Raw genomic sequence first — 17,653 nt, 5'->3', positions numbered from 1 at the left:
TGTGATTAAAAAGTTCTAGTTCCACTGGCGACGTTACCTAGCAACCCCAGCCAAGCCCAGCCCGTTACCTAGCAACCCAGTTCTAGTTCCCCTGGAAGATTCTTTCACTTATAACAGGACATTTTTCCCATGTTATAAGTGTAACAGAAATAATCTACCAGTGGAACTTGTATTTTTTCATCAGTATTAAAAGTCATATTTCTAACTCCTCCCCTCATTTAAAATGATCAAAATTATCAGATTTTTGCACATGAAAAATAGCCCAAAATAGAAAATGTTAAACTAAAACTGTAAAAGCCATGAAATTAAAACAAACAAGAATTTTGTATGTGAAAAATAGTAATTTTCAGGAATAATTACTTTAGGAATAAATTACAGGGGTAACTGCTTTCTTGTCTCCAGTGTAGTCCAAAGTAAAAACAAAATGATAATTTCACAACTTTTTCCCCGTATTTGATGAAATTCGTCAGCAGAAACATTCAATCGACCCACCATTGAGACCATTTCATTTTTACAAGCAGAGAAGGTCCTTTAATCTATTTTACTTGGCTTTAAAATATGACATCTGTGGTTCAAAGCTGATGTCTCTTTAAAGGGTTTGAAGGAAGTAAAAAAAATGAAATAAAAGTCCACACTGTATGAAACTGCACAACAATTAATAAAACTTATGTGGTAGCTTATTCAAAAATGTAAAAAAGACACAGAATAAAGGGATCATTTTCATCAGGGGTAAGAAACACTTCAAACAATGGATACAAAACAATAAGGAGCTTTAAAGGGAAGTAATTAATCTACAGAACTACTTATCAAGACTACAACCTGGGACTTGTTCATGAAGACAGGAAGCTTTCAGGGTGCTCAGATACAGATCTTGCAAAGATGTTCAGCTTAGAAGAAATATCGTTTAATTGAATCTCTAGTCATTCAGTTTAACTCTAAAATTCAAGGAAAGAACTGAATGATTCTTTCCACAAACAAAGTAAGTCAATAAATGTATTAAAATAATAATAAATAAAAACAGCTTAAAATGACTTACAGGATTCATTCCACATATTTCATCATTGTATCTCAAATCTTTTTAAAGAAAACAGATTTGAGATACAATACATTTAATGTTGCTTAGCCTTTATTATGAGCGCCAAAAAAAAGAACCCAAAAAAACCCCTACACTGCAAAAATGAAAAATCTTCCAATTATTTTCGGTCTAGTTTCTAGTACAATTCCTCAAAATTGATGAAACGTTCTAGTTCCACTGGCAGATTATTTAATTATAACATGAGAAAAATGTCAGTAAAATAATGTGCAAGTGGAACTAGTGCTTAGGAATTATTTACTTAAAATAAGCTCATATGTCTTGCTGAAAAGTTACTTATGAGTTGGATTTGTCTTATTTCATGTGTACTAAGATATTTACACTAGAAACAAAAAAATACTTGTTAAATAACTTGTAAGTAACATTTCATCAAGATATTAGAGCCTGTTTTATGTCAATATTTCATTAATATTGATGAAAAAGTACTAGTTTCACTGGCAGATTATTTCTGTGACACTTATGGAAAAATATCTTGTTATAAGTGAAATAGTCTTCCAGTGGAACTACAACTCGGTTGCTAGGTGACGGCCTGGGCTTGGCTGGGGTTGCTAGGTAACGGTGCCGGCCCGTCGGTTGTGAAACATTCTGCCAGTGGAACTTGTACTTTTTAATCCAAAATAAAGGATTACTGAATTAAAATAAGCTCCTGTATATCTTGTTGAAAAGCTACTGGTGAGTTATTTTTGGCTTATTTGTAATTTGCACTAGAAGTATCTAGTTTATATACTTTGGATCAACATTATTAGCTTTTTCTTCTTTTGCTCTTTCCTTTGGTTTGTTATTTTGTTTGCATTTCCTTTCAATTCTTGTAAAGCACTTTATTTTGTCTTGTTGCTGAAAATGTGCTATATAAATAAAATTACCTTTACCTTTAGAAACTAAACCCAAACAACTGGTAAGATTTAGTTTTTTCAGTACATCCATATCACTGCAGCAACTTTACATGCAACCATTTTAATTTCGTGTTTTTCAGTGATTTTATTGAAGCACATAAATCATATTTAGAGACTAAATCAAAACTTTACGGATAAGAATCTTTTGTATGTTTGCATGTAAGTGTTAGAGACATGAAAAGTTCCCCACATTGGAAGCATGTAGCAGCAAGCTTTGATTCTCTGTATCTGCAGCACAGCTGAACATCTGTCTCTGAACAAGCCCTCGGATCCAGAAGGCTCTTGTTACTCACCCTTGCTTTGGCTTCGGACTAACGCCACAGCACGGCAGCAAACACAACACACAGACCCCCCCAACCAATCATCAGCCAGCATTACAACACAGCAATAAACAAGATTAACGACAAACCCCTTCACCTGCAAACCCTCATAAACTACTAACAGTCGGCCGAAGGAGGATTTAAAGTAAAGCAAAACAAAGAATACTACTAAGGTGTTCATAATCTGTAAACCTTTTCACGTTTTGTCACATCACAACCACAAGTTTAACTTTTTTTTAGTGGGATTTGTGCTGATGGTGTATTTAGCCTCTTTTACTCTGATTCCATAAAATAAAATTGAGTGCAACCAACTGCTCTCAGATAAAACAGTTTAATCGTTCACATCCAACCTTTAAAAGTTTGAGCCATTTTGGCACAGAAAACTAAAAAGAAAACCTCATTTTCTATACATAAAGTTGGTCCAGAGGCATCAAAAAGGATTGGTACAGTACTGATACTGAAGACTTAAGTCTGGAGGACCTGAATAAAGCACAAAATTATTCATTTAAAACACTGTTTCTGACAGAAATCTCTCAAAATCTAAACAATATAAAGGTTTTTTTTTTTTTTTACACAAAGAAAAAAAATATTTTTGAAAGGATTCATGTTGTTCAAATTAATAGCTCATCACCAAAATCAGGATGATTTTGGTTTTTACCGTATACAAATGTCTGCTACTGCTATTATTTAAAATATCACTGAAAACGTTGAAGTTTGTGATGGTAAAATGTGAAAAAGTTCAGTGGAGTATGAACGCTGCTGCAAGCTAACGTGACTTCAGCTGAAGAGTCAGATTTGTTGTGGTTTCTTACCTCCCAATGGTGTGAGGCAGTGAGGTCAGCTGGTTGTCATCTACCTTTAGAGTGGTCAGCTTCTTTAGCATTCCTGCAACACACGGTGCAAACATGGATCATACGAAACCTACGCAACTACAAACTTTCACCAAAAAACTTTCATCCCTTTTGCTTTAAAGAGGCAGTATTATGTGTTTTCCAGGCACTTTGTGCCATTTTACAGCACAATCAATTAACTATTTTAACTTTAGTTGTTAAAAATGCTACATAGAACAAATATGACCTAAAAGAAATGTTACTTTGATATTTTACACTTTAAAATTGTGCCTGTCTCTTTAAAAACTCTGCTTTCAGGAAGTCATCACAACATGGCTCCTTTAACGACGTTTTTACCAGCATTTCACTGAGAAGCAGCTCCTATAATGAGCTCAGCAGAGCTTCAGCTCCACCAGGTGTTTGCTAATTGCTGCTGGCTAGTCTGAAGGAGCTGAGCGGGGGAGGAGCTACATCTCAAAGGCGGAGCTAGGTCCACCCAGGCGTTTTGTACAGCTGACTGGTTGCCATGGAGACAAACAGATTTCTCAAACATGCATGAAAGAATCAAGGAAACTCTCCAAGTTTGTTTTTGATGAGCTAACAGGATTATAACATAATGTACAACTAAAAGACATATACTGCCCCGTTAACATAATCATTTACATAAATTACCACTTACATTTTTTAGATAACTATAGATAATTATATGCAGATTTGTAGCAGACTGGCAGAAAATGGTACAAAAAGACCAACAGCCCGTTTTTAGGAACTACTGTGAATAATAAGCAGGTTGATTTTTAGTACCTATAGAGTCTGGCAGGTGCTGCAGCATGTTGGAGGACAGCAGCAGATCTTCTAAGGCCTCACAGCCTGAGACGTCACTATCCAACGTCTCAATTCGATTCTTGGCCAAATCCAAGTACCGCAACTGGCGAAGCTTCCCTATAGACTGCAGGAGAGCGGACGGACAAGTTAAGGTCTGCTACAATGTGTCATTTCTGCTCCCATGCTCCGATTTTGCTGCAAAACATGAAAGTTGTCTCACCCCAGGTATAGACTGTAGAGAGTTGTTATCCAGCCACAGCTCCTTCAGGCTGTGCATCTGTTCCAACACCTCTGGCTAACAAGATAAAACAGGATTTCACACGGTCAAATGCAAATAATGGGAAAAACAAGAAGCAAACGCATGAAAACGCTAATAAATCCTATCCAGCATCAGAGAACGCAGCCTGTAAGTCTTTAAATCGGGACTAAAACAGAATTAAAATACCGGCCTGGCATTGTTTGGGTTGAAGTTTGTGTTTTTAAAATGGCAAATTAAATTTTGCGAATGATTTAAGATTATAACATTATACATTTAATTTTGCGAACACTACAACTAGAGGAGGGTTTTTTGGAAATATCTGTTTACAAATGCAAATAAACTATAGAAGAGTTTGGGTCGAGTAAAGAGTAAAGAGGGACAGACCATAAAATCTGAACCATCCTTAGATGGTTCCTCGGGTTGGGTTGTCGTGTAGCAAATGGTTCAATTTATGAGAAAAAAAGACTTGCACCAGTAAGAAGCAAAGTGCTAGAAATACAAATACAAAAAGAGAAGCAAGTATTTCTGTTTGAAACATTTAAACCTTCTTCACTAAGTAAATTAAAAGCATTTTGGACATTTACTGTACAAAGATAACAGGCAGTTTTAACCTCAGACTGTCAAAATGATGAGTACACTACTTTATTTCTGCATTTAAATGACTATTCAGCATGTCGCTGTGGATAATACATTATGAAAAAGATAAATATTGGGTTATTACTGTCATTTGATGGTATTTCCTAAAACGAGGAACTGGAACGATTCTTCTTCTCATTCAGCATTTTCGGTGAAAAATTGAAGCCAAAAAAAGCAGCAGAGACTCTAATATAATAGTTTCATTTGTCAATTTTTTGTCCCTTTCAAACAGATTGGTACCTAAAATCTTAGAGCCAAACTTTGGCAGAACTCCAAGCAGTTTTCTTCTTTGTGTCTAAACAGATGGTAACAGGTTTTCTTTAATCTCAGAGGTTCTCGTTGCTTCTCTTTTTACTTTTATTCCAGCTCACAATCTGACGTGTAATCTAATCTGCGTTAAAACATGAGTGGATCAGATCTCACCATTTCGGAGAATTCGTTGCTCCCCAGATCCAGCCTCTCCAGCTGTGTCAGTCTGTGGATGGACCTCACCAGAGGGAAATGGAAACAGTTTTGTGACTTCAGTTTTACTAAATATTCATATTCTCACAGTGTGATTCCTTATATTTAAAAATAATCTAAAATTCAGGGTGCATTCTCAAAAGCAAAACAGAGACAGTTACATTTCTATGTGTGATAGTGATAGAAATATACTAGTACAAGGGTGTCCAAAGTGGGGTCTGGGGGCCATTTGTGGCCCTTGGAGTGATTTTGTGTGGCCGATACAATACAAATTTGGCCTCGCCGTCACAACTTTTAATTTTAAATACAGTAAAAGTATTACTAAGATAATTTTTTTATGACAAAAATGTTAAGTATTTGTTTCTTTGAAACCAAAAGTCTGCAAAGCTGATTTTGCTTAGACTAAGTCAGGTTTTAAAGTTTTGGATATACAATAAATAACATCCATTTTCTACAAAACAACAACAAAAAAATCAGACAACTTGAATTGCTTTAATGTATTTTAATGTTTCTATTATTAATTTAAAAGTTTGGACATCCCTGTAGTAGTAGATATTAATATTTATTTAAGTTTCTTTATGTTTGAGAGCTGCAGAATTATTATTTTAAATCCATCTGTCTCTTTCACTCAAACACACAGAGTAAAGTATACATATGGCATCCAGTCTTACTTTGGCATGGTTTTCAGGTGGTTCTCTCTCAGCTCCAGAATCCGTAATTTGGAGAGCCTGAATAACAGACGGAACAAAAGCCTAAACATAATTTCTTTAATTTGCACTCAGATGCAACAGTAGGAAATACAAAAAAAGGACTAAAATAAAAAACATCCAAAGATGCAACAATCTTAAGGAGGAAACACAAAAAAGAACTAAATAAAAATAAGATCAAGTGAAAAGAAAAGCATCAGAAATGCAACAGTCTTGAGTAGGAAATACAAACACTGACTTAGCAAAAAAAAAAAGGTGTGAAAAAAAAGTTCCGTCCTGAAATCGGCGTTTGATTTTTTTCAACAAATATTGTCACCAATGGAGCTCCGACTTAAAAAAAAAGAGTTAATTTGTTAGATTAAGTTTATGAAATGTAATGTATTTATGTTTGTGTAACCACAAAACTTAATAAACTTGGAAAAATATAATTTCACTAATTAACTGAGTTTGTTTTAATTAGATTAGATGTTTGTTCTGTTTACGGGATAATTTTATAAAAAAAAACATAAATAAATAAAACAACCCAAGAAAAAGAGTGCAGTAATAACATACATGCTTCAATTTTTTTTTTACTGAGAAAAAGTTGTATAAATTATAAATCAGAAGCAAGGTCAGTATCCCACAACATTTCCATAGTCATATTTAATAATGCTTTAATATAAGCTAAATATAAAATATAAGCTTTAAAATTAGCCACAAGGGCATAATTCTCATGCATATCCTATACATGGAAGGCATCTTCAGAAATATGCTAAACACAAAATTGAGCTCTGAGCTTTAAAAACTATAAAAATATGTCTTTGATAATGAATAAATGTTTAATCCCCCCCAAAAACACAAAAAAGACAAAATCTTACAAAGTATTTTCAGTCTTGTTTCCAGTACAGATATCTTAGTACACTTGAAATAAGACAAAACTAAATTACAAGTAACTTTTCAGGAAGATATAGGAATTTGTTTTAAGTCAGTAATTCCTTAATATTGATTAAAAAGTACTGGTTCCATTGGCAGATTATTTAACTTATAATAAGACAGTGTTTCCATGTTCTAACTGCCAGTGGAACTGGAACCTGGTTGCTAGGTGACGGGTTGGGCTGGGCTGGGGTTGCTAGGTAACGGCGTCTTGGCTGTAGATTGTGGAATAAACTGCCAATGGACCTTTTTAATCAATATTAAGGAATTATTGACTTAAAACAAGCTTGTGCTTCTTGCTGAAAAGTTATTTGTTAGTTTTAATGCATTTCAAATGTACTAAGGTATTTGCACTAAAAACTGGACAAAATTACTTTATTTTATGTTTTAGCTGTGTGTTAATTCACCTGCCAAAGTTAGCGGGCAGATACTCCAGGAAGGCATCATTCAAGAAGAGCTGGGTCAGATTCAGGAGCTGCGTGAAACCATCTGGAAGTCTGAAAAGAGAAGAATTCAATGAAAAACGGCAGAAGAGGAAACAAAAGACAGCAACCATGAGCTCAACTGGAGCCGTTTCACTCGGCTCCAACTGAATGAAACATGATCGGTTTCTAGCATGCTAGCAGGAGCAGCTAACCACTGCTGGCCTGCAGATGACTCATCTGCTGCACAAGCAGCACAGAGACACACAAGAAGCATTTTCCTCTGCAGCATTCTTCACTTCAGCACCACAAAGCAACAGTAATTACACCTGAGACTCCAGCGGTAAACGTGTTTACTTCCTGTAAATATGCAGATCTGATGAGTGGACATAACAGAGCCAACAGGGCATAAGACTGCATAGTCTATATTTTTATTAATTATTATGAGGTGCAATCAAAAGTTTCTACTAACTGGGCCACTTCCAAATATTTAGTTACAGTTACAAAATTCATGTTGGTAAAATAAAAGATTACTTAAGACCTAATCAACCAAAGATAGGTGTAAATTTGGCTTACTGTACATAAATAAATGTTTAAATTAAATCCAAAGGTCCTTCAATCAAGTTTTAGTTTAAAAAATAACCAACAATCGGGTTATTTAAATTTGATTAAGGGGACAAAAAACTACATTCATAGGGGTTTAGATCAGGCAATAACAGAGTTAGTCTATTTGTAATTTTCTCTGGTTTTAAAGTTTAATTGTAATTTAATAACTTCACCATGAAAAAAATAATGTTTTTATACAAACTCTACAGTTTATTCCATAAAGAAACAATTTAGATCGTAAAGTTGGTCAACTCAACTCATTATTCTACCAGAAAGGAGGAAGTTGTTTGGTTAAATGTTTTTATTTATTCTGTGCATTGTATTGTCACTGCACAAGCAAAAACTCATATTTGTCATAATAGAGCTAAAATTTTTGGTCTAGTTTCTAATGCAAATATCTTAATATACTTCAAAAAAGACAAAACTAACGTAAAACTCATCAGCAACATACAGTATAGAAGCTTGTTTTAAATTAATAATTGCTTAATATAGATTTTTAAAAAGTGCTAGTTCCAGTGGCAGATTATAAGACATTTTAAGTTAAATAATCTGCACTTTTTCATCAATATTGAGGAATTATTTACTTAAAACAAGCTCCTTTAAAAGTTATTTAAAATTTAGTTTTGTCTTATTTCAAGTGTACTAACAAGTTTACACCAGAAAATAGACCAAATATAGTATTTGTGTTTTTAACTGGAATTAAACCCACAACTTCCCTTCAAGCCACAGTCGCCCAACAAACAGCAACTTTTCTATAAAATTCATTTTATCTGACAGTGTTGTGTTCAAGACCACCTAACCCGAGACCAAGACAAGACCAAGACCAGAGTGTATCGAGACCGAGACAAGACCAAGACTTTTGGGGTCCGAGACCAAGTCAAGACCAAGACCGAGGGGAGTCGAGACCGAGTCAAGACCAAGACCAGCGGCCCGCGCTACATGACATAATAAAATGTAAATCTATCTAGTTATCATATTATAAACAATTTAATGACTTATTTTCGTCAAAGCTTGTCGCATGTACTGACAACTCCACTGACGGTCGGACTTCTTAATGCGCATGGGCTGGCATGGTACTCACTGCATGTATGCTATTTTGACAGCGTATGGCTATGTGATAGAACACCGGCTATATCTGTCAGACACGTCATTACCATAAGATTTCATTTAATCACCAACACAGAATCATGACGTAGATACACTTTGTTATTAACAGTTGTATGGCATCCTGACTTAGCGGTTAAGTGAGTTTTACACGGGCGTGTGTTGTAGCTGACTCCAGCTGCAGCCAGACCTGCTTTAAATACACTTTGAAACCATGACAACACATGTATATCTATATAGTTATCATTGAAAACAATTTAATGACTTATTTTCATCATAACTTGCTGCGTATGGTGAACTGACAACTCCTCTGACGGTCGGATTTCTTAATGCTTAATGCATGTATGCTATCCTGACAGCGTATGGCTATCTGATAGAACAACGGCTCTCAGTGAGTGACACTCCAGTCCTATCTAATAAATAAAGAGCCGTGGAGAAGAATCGACTGTTTCTGAATGTCACCTCACTATATTGCAGACTTTTGGACATAGCGTTGTCCCATATATGCGACAAGTCAGTCAACACCTCCGCACAATAATTCAGCACAGTGAGTGATAACATTTTTCATCACAATGCTTATGTGTCTCTGTACAGCTAGCTTTGCTAACATCATGTCAACGGAGCTTACCTTCTTTGAGCTACTTTTCTAAGTGACGAAAAAAGTTAGACGTTGTCCCCACCGTCTGTGAAAGCGAAGCGCTGCTGAGTTAGCTGTGGCCATCGGATTTCTTACTATTTATGCAGCGCTATTATATTACTGACGATTAGACAAACATTTTCTGCCGCTGAGAGGAAACCACTGCGCGTGTCCTGGAGCGCCGCGTGTGAGTGAAAGGTGGGGAGGGGAGGAGGAGGGGGGAGTAACAGAAACACGTAGTTGCTTGGATTTTAATTGGTGCGTTTTGCATCCACTGAAAACAAAGATGTTAACAAATAAAGTGGACAGTATGCTGTACGTTTAGTGATATTTTCACAGTTGCGGTCTTGACTGGTCTTGAAATAAAATGCCGAGTCCTCAGAGCCCGAGACCGAGACAAGACCGAGACCAAATGCAGTCGAGTCCGAGACGAGACCGAGACCATCAAAAAATGGTCTTAAGACCGGTCTTAAGACCAAGACCAACTTCGAGTACCACAACACTGTTATCTGAATTGAAAACCTCAAGAAAAATGTCAAGGCAACTAACTAAAACGAATCCAAGTCAAAAGCTGCTTCAGTTTTTTCTCGTAATTGTCAATCTTTGCATTCCTTTGTGATTTTTGTGATTCTAACCTACACAATGCAGACAGCGTAGTTTTTTAGGCGCTTTTAAAAACTTTGTACTTTGTAAACCCTGCGGTGGATCCATACTTCAATATCAAGGTTATAAGTGTACATGTTTTATGTCTACAAGTTTTAAATAAACATTTTTCCTTCAGGAAGTTAAAGAAACTTATTTTAAGGATATTTCTGAGTTCTTTAGTGAGACTTTTCCGACATTGCTAAGTAGAGGCATTACAATAAGCTGCAGTTGTTTCAGTCAAACCAGCATAAAGAGAAAGATTCAGGTTTGTAAAGATGGAAAGTATTCGGATCTTACTTGGTAATGGGGTTGACGCTGGCTTCTACCACAGACAGGCCTTTACAGCATTTTATATTATCTGGAAACTCCTGGATTCCTGTTGGAGTGAATCATAACATCACGTTCCAATCAATCAGTAAGGTTTATTTGTATGGACCTGTTGCAGTGTGACGTCATGCATCCAAGATCCCGCCCCAATCTCCCTGCTGGAAGGCAAAAAGCTGCTGGCTAATGATGATTAGAATTGGTTTCTGCTGTTAGGTTATCAATATAACGCCCTAAACCGTAACTGTACTGACATATAAAATAAAAAGGGAGGCAGTGCTTTGCAACACTGCAATAACTAGATAACAAGGTCAGAAAGAAAACTGCAAGAGCGAGGAAAGTAGGCTAGTTATGCTAGCATGACTATGAGAACCTTAACATGTAGATGTGCAGCAGAATTCTGTGTTTTGGTTCAGTTACAAAAATGAAAACAGGAAACCTAAACACCAGCTCTGACAGATCATCAGTGGAGCAGGTGTTTAAATTAGCTAATTAACCACCGCTGTATTAGCTTAGCTATTAGCAGCGATAGCTAATCTACTACAGCTATTACTTATTAATAATCACAAAACAAACATTAAACCTAAAAACATAAAACTGTGACGTACTGAATGTTCTGTTCTTTGTGTGGAAAATGTTTGGGTGTTTTTTGGTGTTGAATCCTGAAACATAAAGTGGTGTTGTTGACAGTTGCTATGGCAACGAGTCTCTGTGTCGCTTAGTTGACACAGAGAGTGAGACAAAAAGTGGTTTTGAGTTGTTCTTCAACGGTTTTTCTGCATTATTTTTTCCTTTGCTGTGGCGTAAAGCATTAATTATTCGTACCTACATCTCCGGGTTTCATTTAGTGAACAGAGCCGTTCTACCGCAAGTTAAAGTCTGGTGTTTTTTCTCTCCAAATTTGAGTGCATGCGTGAAATTTCCAGATGTAAACAATAACATGCAAGGGGTCCGTAGCACATTTCAGCAGATCAAAGTGTTTTACATCATAAAAGCACAAAAATACAAAGTCAACAGTTGAGAAAACCAGTAAACATAACATTTTGCCAAGTACCATCATCAAAACCATCAATACACATCAATATGTTGATGAGGATTTCATTGATTATGGTTCAAAAGAAACTCTAAACAGGTGGGTTTTAAGTATAGACTTAAAGGAGCTCAGTGTTTCAGCAGTTTTGTGTTTTTCTGGAAGCTTGTTCCAGATTTTTGGTGCACAGAAGCTGAATGCTGTTTCTACATTTTTGGTTCCAGAACCAAAGACCTGAGAGGTTTGGAAAGTTAATATAACAACAGCAGATCTTTTATGTGTTGTGGTGATTTATAAAGTAACAGCAGCATTTTAAAGTCTTTTCTCTGAGCTACAGTTACAATATATTTTACTACAGCATCTGTTCTGAGCATCACAGAGTTGCTGCCGTTTTGTAAGTTTAGCCGACTTATTTGTCTTTGCACCTTACCGTTTTTACTAATGTCTAACTCTTTGAGGTTAACCAGGCTGGCGATGGTGGTGGGAAGATTGGAAAGGTCGTTATCGGGCAAACTCAGCTTCTTTAGGGCCTGGCACTGGAAGAGTTGCTGTGAGAGAAAACAATGGAGAACAAAAGAATATTTTAATCGCATGAAGAAGTCAAACAGACATCAAACAGAACGCCACATAACCAGACAGAGAACTGAAAGTTTGCTGCAGGCTTGGATAAGCTGCTCTGTTTAGCTGCTTCTTCCCATAAATAATGCAGATTTAATTTTTCCCGTACAGTTGCCCTGGAGGACGAAAGAGTAATAAAAAGAAGCAGCATTCAGTATCATCTATGAGGAAATGCAGCACAAATAATGGTGAAAAGAGCATTGATAAAAAAAAATTGAGGGTTTAAATTTTCTAAATACCATGAAAAAATTGTTTACGTAACCAAATTCATCAACAAATATGTTGCATCACTGAAAATTAATTTATTAAAACACAGTTTTGACTCAGTGGAGTTAAGTATTGCATAATTTAGTAATATCATTAAAATGCTGAATATTACAGAACACAAATAGGTACAAGTTGTTCATGATATAACTAATATTTCTCACAAAAAATGTAGCTAAAAATGCAATAAAGCGAATATAAACCCGATTCAAATGTTGTACAAATATTCTAAAACCAAATCTCACTTTTTTATTTATCTTATTTTTTAAGACAATAATCTCTCAGTAGAAACTTTGCCAGGTGTTTTAGGAAGCCTGAAGAATTTATATTTGAGAGCTGCTACAAATTAGTTTTCATTCCTTCACAGAAAGAAATGAAAAGATGAGAAATTGGCTGAATGTTATGATGAAATCTTTAACAATTTCCCCAAAAATAAATGAAGAAACATCTCACAAAAAGGCACAAACCAAAATTTCAACTTGTTACTTTCAAACCACCAAACAGATTTTGGTCATTTTAACATTTGGTTCAGTTGTTTTTTCTTTGTCTCCCCACTGTTCCAGGTTTAAGGTAATTTAATTTACTGCAGCATTTCATAGATTCTCTGAATTTACACTAAGCCATAATCCATACAACAATTTCTGCAATTTTCCAGAGATGTGAAACCAATATGCACATCGACATATATTATGCAAAAATGCTCAAATCAAAAGAAGAACTGAAATTTAGAGGAAATAATGATGGTCCTTTATCGACCGACTGAAAAAATGTCCTGATGCATAAATGGGGATTAACTTTTTTTAAGCGAGTTCACAGAGCTCGCTTTATTCAGCAAGAAAAAAAAATCTGATTCACTTGTTAAATTTTAATTGTCAATTTTTGTAGCATTTATTTATTGTAATGAAACAAAATTTGCAGAAATTGGTTCATTTGGTGTATTTGTATTCTTTTTGGCTTGGAAATGGAAAAGTTAAGAAAATGACAGAAAATAAATAAACAATTAAACAAATAAGTAAATAAATAAGTTGATAATTAAATAAATAAATACATACATAAATAATAGATGCATAAATAAATAAATGTATTTTACAGCACAATAAAGTAACTATGTTACCTTGAGTTGTTTATAAAAATGCTACATAAACCAAATTTGACTTTGTAATTTAACGCCTTAAAATTGGGCCTCTGTCTCTTTAAGAAGCTCCTGTTCTTCCTGAAACTCCGCCTTCAGGAAGTCATCACAACATGGCTCCTCTGTTAACCCTCTATCATCATTTTTCCCAGCGTTTCTCTGAGAAGCATAACGAGCTCAGCGGATGTTCGGTTCCACCAGGCGTTTGCTAATTGCTGCTGGCTAGTCTGTAGGAGGATCCCTCAGGTGTTTTGCACAGATTAAGGGTTGCTACGGTTGCTAAACAATTTCTCATCATGCATGTATTTGATGAAGGAATCACATTACAACATGCTGCAAAGCTCAGAAATGTTGATTTTCCATAATACTTTCCCTTTAAACAGTAAATGTATTGGTTGATGTGGACAAATCGAACGTCTGTATTGATTTTAGTGTCCATATCTTAGCAGCTTTGCCACAGTCACATCCGGCTCTTCAGCAACTGAAATAAGTGAAGATGATGGCTCGCACCGGGCCGTGCTCAAACACATGAAAAGGCCTGTCCAGCTCACTTATACAGGCCCATCAATCAGCAGCTAAACACCATGTTGGCACACGTTGTCATGGCCGGGCAGACTCTTTATTTATTCAGTTTAATGCACGTTTGGCCTGCCGCTCACAAAGACATATTAGTTGGTCTCCATCCAAGCAGGCTAAATTTAGAAATCCAATTCACCATCTTTGTCATTTAAACCAGGACAGAATACCAATACATGTGACAGCCCGCTTATAAACAGCACCTTTAATTCTCCTTGAGATATCAGGAGGCCGTTTAGCGGCTGCTCGACCTGCAGGCCGCCGAGCGAGCCACCGCCAGGCTGAGCTATTCATCTAATGGGTCACACAGTTCATCAAGTCTAAGCGCGTTTAATTGGGACTTCTTGTGATTAAGCAATTTTTATTTTTATTTTATTTAACCAGGACAGTGCCATTGTAATTAAAAATCTCTTTCTCAAAAGAGTCCTGGTCAATAAACAGCAAAGGTTATACAATTACAATTATAGTTCTTTGCGAAATATTAATAAAAACTGGACTGGACTTGAAATAATTAATTTCCAGTATTTCCCCCCCAAAAAGGCAGTTTTTTCCCAATTCTGTGCATGAAAATGGGACAGCACTGCAAAAACAGAAAATCCTACCGAGTATTTTCTTTTGTAAATTCTAGTGCAAATATCTCAGTGCACTTAAAATAAGAAAAAAAAGCTAACTTAAAAGTAATTTTTCAAACAGCTAGAGGCTTGTTTTAAGTCAGTAATTCCTTAACACTGATCAAAATATTTCCATAACTAACTATTCTTTTTCGTCAATTTTAAGGAATTACTGCCTCAACACAAGCTCCTCTATGTTGATTTCCAATAAAATTTCAGTGCACTAAGTTTCTGCACTGAACCAAACACAAGTGGAAGGAAATGTTAATGATTTTTTTTGGAGCAGAGACTGAATGGTCACTGAAATGTTTTAAGTCTTGTTACAGATTTTAGGTGAATATTTTAACTTGTCTTTTCAAACGTATGAATATCTAACCAAGCTGCACAGAAATCCAGGAGAGGAAACATCCTCTCTCCTCCCCCAGCTACACTTTCCGGCTCATTTCTCAGACCAGAGGGGATAAACAGTCCCTAAAGTATTTTCTGCCTCTGCTTTGGGGTTTCCTCCAAGTGGGTCGGGCCAGAAAAACCTCCATCCTCCCATTGCAGATGAACAAGATGCTTAAAATCCTCTCATCTGGGCAAAGACTCCAGCTGAGAACCAAAGGAGCTGAAAGAAGGAGGATCCTCAACCACAAGCAGGTTTCTATCTGAACCACAGGAAAGGATTGAGAAAAAAATTTATTTTGACTTTTTCTCAAAATTCTGACCTCAGAATTTAGATTTTTTTTCTGAGAATTGAGATTTTCATATTTCTGACACTAAACTCAGTTTTGAGATCACATTTCTATTTTTTTTTTACTTTTTTCTCACAATTATGACTCTTAATTCAGAATGTGAGATCAAAACTCACAATCTGAGATAAAAGCAAAAATTCAGGGAAAAACGTAAAAATTCTGTGATAAATGTCAGAATTCTGAAAAAATTAATTCTGAGAAAAGAAAGTCAAAATTCTGAGAACAAGTTCCTGAAACACTTAGAAAACCAATCTGTAAAATGTCATTTTACACCAACCTGATGGTTGAATAACCTAAATAACACCTTAATTCAGCAGCACAAATGGGTTTTAGAACTGAAAATGTAGCTTAATTTGTTAATATATGATTTCCAATTAAAATATGATTAAATTAATTTATTTAAAAATACCTGCACAGTTAAACCACTAATCAAGATAAAAGCTGCTACTTGTAAGATGACTTCATAGAAAATGTTTTCAGATTGAGAAGCAGAAACTGGAGCAGAACCAGGTGGCCAGGTGGTCAGGTGGTCAGGTGACCAGGTGATCAGGTGGCCAGGTGACCAGGTGATCAGGTGACCAGGTGGCCAGGTGACCAGGTGATCAGGTGGCCAGGTGGTCAGGTGGCCAGGTGACCAGGTGGCCAGGTGGCCAGGTGGTCAGGTGGTCAGGTGACCAGGTGATCAGGTGGCCAAGTGGTCAGGTGACCAGGTGACCAGGTGATCAGGTGACCAGGTGATCAGGTGACCAGGTGAGGAGGTGATGAGGTGACCAGGTGGCCAGGTGGTCAGGTGGTCAGGTGACCAGGTGATCAGGTGACCAGGTGGCCAGGTGGTCAGGTGACCAGGTGATCAGGTGACCAGGTGGCCAGGTGGTCAGGTGACCAGGTGAGGAGGTGATCAGGTGACCAGGTGACCAGGCGGCCAGGTGACCAGGTGGTCAGGTGAGGAGGTGGCCAGGTGAGCAGGTGACCAGGTGAGGAGGTGGCCAGGTGATCAGGTGGTCAGGTGACCAGGTGACCAGGTGAGCAGGCGGCCAGGTGAGGAGGTGGCCAGGTGATCAGGTGGTCAGGTGACCAGGTGAGGAGGTGATCAGGTGATCAGGTGACCAGGTGAGGAGGTGATGAGGTGATCAGGTGATCAGGTGACCAGGCGGCCAGGTGACCAGGTGAGGAGGTGATCAGGTGATCAGGTGACCAGGTGACCAGGCGGCCAGGTGACCAGGTGGTCAGGTGACCAGGTGAGGAGGTGATCAGGTGATCAGGTGACCAGGTGACCAGGCGGCCAGGTGACCAGGTGGTCAGGTGGCCAGGTGATCAGGTGGTCAGGTGACCAGGTGAGGAGGTGATCAGGTGATCAGGTGACCAGGTGAGGAGGTGATGAGGTGATCAGGTGATCAGGTGACCAGGCGGCCAGGTGACCAGGTGAGGAGGTGATCAGGTGATCAGGTGACCAGGTGACCAGGCGGCCAGGTGACCAGGTGGTCAGGTGACCAGGTGAGGAGGTGATCAGGTGATCAGGTGACCAGGCGGCCAGGTGAGCAGGCGGCCAGGTGAGCTCACCTTGGGTAGTTCTTCGATCTGGTTGGCGTCCAGGTAGAGCTCCTCTAAGGTTCTCTCGAAGCTGAATATTTCCTTTGGGACCTGCTGAAGGCTGCAGTGAGAGTAGTCCAGCACTGAGATCACTTCCTCCTCACCACGGAAACAGCGGCACGGCACCAGCCGGCCAATCAGCTTCCGCTTGGTGGTCATCTCCAGACACTGCACTGTAAAAAACAAGAGATGGGAGATGTTTAATTTTACACATTTATTCCAAAAGATTATCATAAAAAATGTTGAGCTGGTGTTAAAAGCCATGAGTTGTTTGAGCTGCATTAATTCAGACTGACGTGTTTTTGATGAGTGAGAACATAAACTAAAACGCAACATTTGACTCTAAAATTAAAAATAAATCTTCACTCTTTCATTCAGTGCAAATTCTCACATTAAAAATATTACTATCAAAATACAACA

At 37.3% G+C, this 17,653-nt stretch overlaps 1 protein-coding gene across 1 annotated transcript in view; it reads right to left on the bottom strand.

The window, feature by feature from the left end:
• lrrc7 (leucine rich repeat containing 7) overlaps positions 1 to 17,401 on the bottom strand; it is a 53,066-nt gene extending 35,665 nt beyond the window's left edge. Inside the window, exons 1-9 of the mRNA XM_014968678.2 lie at positions 17,204 to 17,401; positions 12,136 to 12,253; positions 10,649 to 10,727; positions 7,345 to 7,434; positions 5,990 to 6,046; positions 5,280 to 5,343; positions 4,182 to 4,256; positions 3,941 to 4,085; positions 3,119 to 3,191 (exon numbers count right to left, since the gene is read on the bottom strand). Coding sequence (XP_014824164.2) covers positions 3,119 to 3,191; positions 3,941 to 4,085; positions 4,182 to 4,256; positions 5,280 to 5,343; positions 5,990 to 6,046; positions 7,345 to 7,434; positions 10,649 to 10,727; positions 12,136 to 12,253; positions 17,204 to 17,392 — 890 coding nt within the window. The 5' untranslated portion in view covers positions 17,393 to 17,401. The remainder of the gene's footprint in view (positions 1 to 3,118; positions 3,192 to 3,940; positions 4,086 to 4,181; positions 4,257 to 5,279; positions 5,344 to 5,989; positions 6,047 to 7,344; positions 7,435 to 10,648; positions 10,728 to 12,135; positions 12,254 to 17,203) is intronic.
• Between the last annotated feature and the right edge of the window lie 252 nt (positions 17,402 to 17,653).

This window comes from Poecilia mexicana, unplaced genomic scaffold (assembly GCF_051168715.1).
Source record: "Poecilia mexicana isolate PSO_F unplaced genomic scaffold, ASM5116871v1 scaffold_4, whole genome shotgun sequence".
In the NCBI taxonomy this organism is placed as follows: Eukaryota; Metazoa; Chordata; class Actinopteri; order Cyprinodontiformes; family Poeciliidae; genus Poecilia; species Poecilia mexicana.
This window is presented reverse-complemented; position numbering and strand designations above follow the sequence as displayed.